Source organism: Elephantulus edwardii, unplaced genomic scaffold (genome assembly GCF_000299155.1).
Source record: "Elephantulus edwardii isolate Elephantulus edwardi_28Jun2011 unplaced genomic scaffold, EleEdw1.0 scaffold00034, whole genome shotgun sequence".
NCBI classification, from domain to species: domain Eukaryota; kingdom Metazoa; phylum Chordata; class Mammalia; order Macroscelidea; family Macroscelididae; genus Elephantulus; species Elephantulus edwardii.
This window is the reverse complement of record NW_006399784.1, coordinates 7,896,052-7,903,302: the sequence shown is the minus strand read 5'-3', so window position 1 is coordinate 7,903,302 and position 7,251 is coordinate 7,896,052. Positions and strand designations below refer to the sequence as shown.

Sequence of the window (7,251 nt, the reverse complement as noted above, 5' to 3'; positions counted from 1 at the left end):
CTATAGGGTTTCCAAGGCTGTAAGTCTTTACAGAAGTAGACTATCACATCTTTCTCCTGTAGAGCAGAGCAACAGGTCGATTTGATCTTTCAGTTAGTAGTTAAGTGCTTTAACCACTATGCAACCAGAGCTCCTTTCTTTGAAGATAGACATGTAGAAAGCATTGCTTGTAACCTTCTTACCTTCTATTGGTTTAGGTCTTCACCTAATCTCTTTGTAAAAGTGTCCAATAGCAAATTGATACGGTCTATGATTTAAAGGAGAAAAAAACCAAAAAGAAAAAAACCAAACCCGCGAACATTTTCTTCAATGTATAAAAGCAATTCAATCTTATGATCCAAAGAGATGATTAACATTGTTAAGGCTGTATATTCAAGCACTGTATGTTAAAAGAGCAATGTCATGGAATTTAGGCAATAAGAAATGTCCTGCATTATGGATGGTAGGATAATTAAAGAATGATACTGTCGACAGCTGATTGTTGGTAAACACTGGCTACTGAGAGCAGTACAGTAGGGAAGTTAATAAAGTAGCAGAAGATGGTAGAAATGAATTCTGAACGATGATAGCCAGTTTTCTCCAGCAGCCAGCCTGGTAAGAAAAACTCAGAATCTTGGCCTGCATTTAAATGAAATATTCTTTTTTCTCTTCAGCATTGACTTGGCTGCCTTCAGCATTGATAATGGCTGTGTCAGCATCTGGTGCATCTTCAGCGCCTTTAGCTTCATTTGTTAAATATGTTCCTGTGGATAATGGAAGAAAAGCATGTTAAGTCTGAGATGTTAGCCACCACTGAAAACACATTTGCTTAGGAAGGTATTTATACTGGATTCCTTATATCCTGAAATACATTTTGAGACATAATAACTTATACTCTTCCATAGTTGCACATTTCCAGGTATATTTAATATATGAAGTAATGGTCAAATTCACTGGAGGCAAAACCAAACTGAAGTATGTAAGGAGTAATTTTTATTCGTTAATGGTGAATTCAGACCATGGGATCCATGCAGTTGTGGCAATCAGGAAACTTTGTTAAGCTGGTAATAAATATTATGTGTCACTAGTTATAACTTCATTTGAAAGTAGATTATATCAACAGTTTGCTACCAGGCTTATGGAAAAAAATACTCAATTTCCTCCCTGATATGGCCACATATGGGACTATAAACTTACAAATAAAACAATGATGCTTAAAGCAGAAGAGATAGATATTTTGCAATTATATCTAAGTCCTAGGGAGAAATTGCAAGACTGCTTATATTTTTTTTATCAAAGCTGGCATCTGACTTGTGATGATATCAACCGGATAGTATAATTTTTTTTTTCTCCCTCACCTAGTATAGTGACTGGGATGAGGGTAGGTGTGTCAGAGACAATAGGGCTGGCACAGGATAGAACAGGGTTTAAGGCTGTGGTAGATAGGGTCACTATGAGTCCCAAGCTACTTGACAGCAAATAACAAAAATAACAATAACAAGCTAATACATCTCTCACATTAAGAATTCTTCAAAATTTAGAAATTATATTAGTCTCTTGTACACACACATGTATACATACACACATTGATAATATTCCTTTTTTTATGCTGTATTTTCTTTAATTTTGTTCTCTTTATTAACATCACCTAGAGATAGTGTCACCCACTGCTCTGTTTTGCACCCAGTCACTTTCTTCAGCAATGGTAAGGTAGATACCCTTTTCTTTGAAAAGAGAAATCCAAAATTTATTGCCTTTGGCAATAACAGAAAGTTGGAAAACAGGGTAGCAAAGCTGTTGTCATTGGCATCTTTCACAAAAGCCACACCAAAAAGAAACAGGATGTCTCTCTCTGTGGGTGATTACACCAATTCTTCCCAGGTTAGCAGCTTCAGTCACCATGCACAGGTTACCAGTGTCAAACTTGATGACATTAGTAAACTTTCCAGTCTCCAAATCAATCTGAATGGTGTCATTCACCTGATGAGAGGATTAGGGTAGTGGGTGGTTCGAGATGATGGGTCACCAGGCTAGGGATTTCTTTTGTGCCCACAAAGATCCTTCTTACTTTGCACAACTTGTACTTTGCTTCCTCAAGTGTAATGGGGTAAACAGCAAATCGTCCCTTGGTGTCATAGATCAGACAGAAATTCCCTCTGGTCTTGTCAATGCTGATCATGTCCATAAAACCAGCAGGGTAGGTTATATCAGTTAAGACCTCGCCATCAATCTTAATGAACGCTGCATGCAAATTTTTTTAACCTCATTTGCTGAGGTTAAACAAAGGCATATTTATGTCTATTTCTTAAGAAAATGATCAGTAGACATTCTCTCAGTTTGATGGGAGGAGTAGATGGACAAGGAACAAATACACCGTCAGTTTGTCCAGCATCCAGTGCTTTGGAACCTTAGATTTACACGCTTCAGATGATTCTTGGGGCCACCAGCCATGGTTTATCTGAGCATGGAAAGAGTCCGATAATATTCAAGCAAGTTATTCCTTAATGAAATTAATTTTTGAAAGAGTACTTTCATATAATACAACCTACCTTTATGTCTTGCCAGGTATCGACCGAGCAGGAATATAGAACACAGAGTAACAAACACAACTACAGCCACGATTCCTCCTATAAGGGCATGGTCAGGACCGGTCTGCCCAGCCAAGGCATTGGGATCTAAAAAAGGAAGAGAAATCTTGTTCAAATTGGTGTTTTACTTCATCACAAAGGAAATCTCTACATCAGACCGGTATGTTTTGAAAGTTAGCAAATTTCTGTCAAAATGCTGCTTTAATATGTTTACCATTTATTTTACCAGATATTTATAAATCTAGTAGTGTTTATAAAGTTCAAGATATATGGGGACACAGTATTTGACATCTTGGAAGTTAATATTTATATTTCAAGGGAAAGCCTGGAGAAATATTCATGTAATTACACATAAAAATGTATTATTCCTTCTCTCTGACAAAACACACAGGTTTTTTAAATTATTAATTTTAATGAAAGTTTACAGAGACTTTGGATTTCCATTTATTCATTGTTGCACTTTTCTCCTAAAAGAAAAACTCTTTTTTTATTATACAATCATTTCCCCCAAGTCCACTCCACTGTGCAGCCTTCGTTCTGGCCTGTCATGACAATAATACCTAATCATATATCTCTCTCTTTTTTTTATTCTTCTGCCATTCTTTTCTTTATTTTCCTACCAGTGTGTTTAAAAAAACTCAAATACAAATTCGAAAAAATTATTTCAATTTCCCTCACCCCCCCCACTCATAAAACGGTACAACCTAATGATTAATCCCCCTCTCCTTTTGCACATCCACATCCTTCTGCTTCCAGCCTCTCCCACCCCTCCTGGATCCTTATACTCATTCTACAATAATGGTTTTATACAATATTTATTCTTGTGGGATTCATTCAATCTTTTAATTCTTCTAATTCAATTTCTTCTAATTCTTTTAATTCAATCTAATTAATTTTTGTGGGAACTAATTCAGTTCACTCACCAAATGCTCTCCAGTTCCTTCCAAGTTAGCAATAATTTACAAAGTTATTGCTTCTGCTTGCTGCATAGTATTCCATTGTGTGAATGTACCACAATTTTTCAATCCATTTGTTTGTGGTTGGACAATTGGGCTGTTTCCATGTTCTTGCAATGGTGAATAATGCTGCTGTGAACATTGGTATGTAAATCTCAGTTTGTGCCTCAGTTCTCATATTCTCAGGGTATAATCCAAGTAGTGGAATAGCTGGGTCATATGGAATTACTATATTCTGCTTTTTGAGGAAGTGCCAAACTGACTTCAGGGTTGTTTGCACCATTTTACAATCCGACCAACAATGTATAAGAGTTCATTTCTCGCCACATCCTCTCCAACATCTATTATTTGCTTCCCTATTAAACTTGGCCACTGTTACTGGAGAGAGTTGGTACTGCATTGCAGTTTTTATTTGCCTCTCTCTTATTGCCAATGATTTGGAGCATTTTTTGATATGTCTGTTTGCCATTCAAATATCTTCCTCTGTGAAAATTCTTTTCATGTCTTTTCCCCATTTTGTAATTGGGTTATCAGTCTTTTTTCTTGTGGAGGCCCAGGAGTATTCTGTAAACTTTTGTTCTAAAACTCTTGTCTGAGATGGTATTACTAAATATTTGTCTAAATGTTTGTTCTCGGTCTGTAGGTTTTCTTTTCACCCTGTTGGAAAAAGTTTCTGATGTGCACCGGGATTTAATTTTTAGAAGGTCCCATGCACCAATTTTATCCTCTTTAGATTGTGCATTTCTGTTTGTATTTGGCAGTATCTTTATACCTTGGACTAGTGCTTCTTAGCTTGGTCTTAGTTTGTCTGTTAAGAATGGTATGGTTTGGGTCTATACTCCCAGTTAATAGGCCACTTTAGTAGAGTGGCAGGATAGTAGATCAATATCTAAAAATCAAATAGGATTCCTCTACAGTTACAAAGAGAACTCAGAGAAGGAAATAAGAAAGCAATACCATTTATAATAGCCAACCACAAATTGAGATACATAGGAGTGAACCTAACTAGATATACAAAAGACTTATCTATACAAAGAAAACTACAGAGCATTTGTGAAAGACACAATGAAAGACCTAAAGAAATGGAAAAAGGCACCCTGTTCATGGACAGTAAGACTCAATATGGTGAAAATGACAGTCCTATCAAGAGCAATCTATGTGTTCAATACAATCCCAATCCAGATATCAAATTCATTTTTCAAGGAGATTGAAAGGGAAATTATCAAACATATTTCTCTTTTAAACAGTTCTCTCCCTCATCTGTTTCAATGCATTATACATAATTTAGCCCATCTTTCTCTGTCTTCCCCCTCCACCCCATGTCAGTCCTGTTTTACAACAGTGGCACTATGCACTTTTTGTCCTTTTGTAACTGAGATATTTCACTCAGCATAATGTCCTCCACAGTCACCCATTTTGTATAATATTTCATGAGGTTTTTTTGTTTTTCAAAGCAGCATAGTATTCCATTGTGTGACTATACCACAGTTTCTCTATCCGTTCATTTGTTGATGGCACTTGTGTTGTTTCCAACTCTTTTCTATCATAAACAAAGGTGCAATAAGCATGGATTAGCATATATCTGCTTGGGTGGCAGTTCTGGTTTCTTTAGGGTATATTGCCAGTAGTGGAATTGCTGGATCAAATAGTAGTTGTATTTCCAACTTTTTGAGAAAGCGCCATACCACCTTTCACAGTGGTTGCACCATTTTACACTCCCACTGACAGTGAATAGGGTTCCAGTTTCTCCACAACCTCGCCAGCATTTGTTGTTTGCTGCTCTGTTAAATGTTGCTATTCTTACTGGGGTGAGATAATATCTCACAGTTGTTTTGAAAATACCCAGATTTTTTCTTCTAATAATGTCCTGGGAAAGGCTAAGGCTAAACATAGTAATTTTGGACTTAGTAATCTAAAATACTGGTATAAAATGGTGTGTTATCATATGCTGTCCAGTCAGAACTAACTGATAACTGACTCTCCAGAAAGTTTTCAGAGGCTGGAACCTCACGGGAGGAGATTGCTTATCTTTCTCCTAAGGAGTAGTTGGGGGGATTCAAACTGTATGTCATGGGGCTGAGAACATAACTTCCTACCACTAGAGTAGCTATGAAAAATGTACAATAATTGATGGCATTCTCAAGACAGTATAGACAGTTTTCTGATAGTTAATTTCTGGGAAATTCCATATTTAAAGACTATAAGTGGGAGCAATTTCAGAAAAGCAGACTGAGTAAAGAAGAACACTGGGATAAGTAAAGTGTGTGCTGTTCGGTAAAAACCAACCCATAGCTGAAACACCAGTGGGTTTTCAGAGGCAATTAAGACTTAAGAGGGTGTTGATCATTCTCCTGGAGAGCAGCTGGTGGATTTAAACCACATACCTCCAGGACATAACAACAACAACAAACAACAACCTCCAGGATTGCAGTGTGGTATTGCCACTAGGCCATCAGAGGCCCCTGGGATAAGTAAAGGGCCTACAAAACATCTATAATGGGTCAAATGGAAGCATCAAAGTGAGACATTACCAACAGGTTTAAATGTTCATAAGGAGGAAAGATGGGGACTTAGTGATGATGACAACGTTTACTTTAGCTTGACATTCTATAGGGTGTAGCTAGAAAATATAGGTTCATAACATGCTTTCACATTTTACCTATAGCAAGGTATTGCAAGAAATGATATATTTAATATAGGTTGTCCAGTTTTAAGCACAAATAAAACTTTCAAAATTCGATTACTCAAAAGTTTGGAGAATAAACTTGCACTAGGAAATACTGAGTGAATTTTGAACAGTAAAATCTATTAAGACTAGCCAGACAGCAAACATCAGCTTGAGTGTACTCTTTCCATCCTGAATCCATTCTTTCAGATTGCCTCATGGTGGTAATTGTTAAAAATGTGGAGAGATTTAGAGAATGGACAAAGTGAAGAATTAAATTACACTTGGCAAGAATGTCTTCAAACAAACTTTGAGTGTAAGTAGAGACATGAAGCTGACAAATAGATTAGAAGTCAATCGTTTTTAATAAAATTGTAGAGCCAAAGAAGCATTGTCTAGACATTTAAACAACCAAAATCTATTTGAAATTTCAAATGACCAGATTTCTAAATTTGATGCAAGTGAGAAGTGAACTGTAAAGGTTATATAACCAATGTGAAGAACATTATTGCATTTGTGGGAAAGATTTTTCAAGGGAAAGAAACAACACACAAAGCCTTGAATTTACAAGTTCTTACTACAAGTTCGTAAACCATTTGGTACTCTTTCTGTAATTTAGAGGGTTTTTTTATTTTCTCTTTCTTATTATGTGTATGATAAGATTTCCTGTTTTGTGCATATTATGATTACAAACTTAAAATTTCCAGAGGGTAAAACTAAGTACCATAAAAAGAACAGACAGAAGAGAATCAGAGTCCCTAAGGGGACTGTGATTAGTATCAAGGTAGAAGGACCAGTGAGTGTGAGCAAGAGGATTTCATAATTTATGTCTGACTATCATGAATTTATACATTAATACAGAAGCATTGTACCAAAAGGAATTGACAGACTCAAAAGAATTTCATGAAACAACAAATTAGCAAGAACTAGTGGTGATGAAAGAAGTTCAAACTGCTTTGAAAGAATGTCTCCAGAAATTGATAGTATACCAATTGACATATTTCAACAACCAGATGCTGCCCCCAACACACTCACCAAGTTACGCCAAGAAATCTTTTTTTTT

At 36.3% G+C, this 7,251-nt stretch overlaps 1 protein-coding gene across 1 annotated transcript in view; it reads right to left on the bottom strand.

Annotated features, from left to right (window-relative positions):
• Positions 1-571: 571 nt before the first annotated feature.
• The window catches only part of CADM2 (cell adhesion molecule 2), a gene marked incomplete at its 5' end in the record, with an annotated part of 504,333 nt that continues 497,653 nt past the window's right edge, over positions 572-7,251 (bottom strand). Inside the window, 2 exons of the mRNA XM_006884441.1 lie at positions 572-743; positions 2,529-2,654. Coding sequence (XP_006884503.1) covers positions 625-743; positions 2,529-2,654 — 245 coding nt within the window. The remainder of the gene's footprint in view (positions 744-2,528; positions 2,655-7,251) is intronic.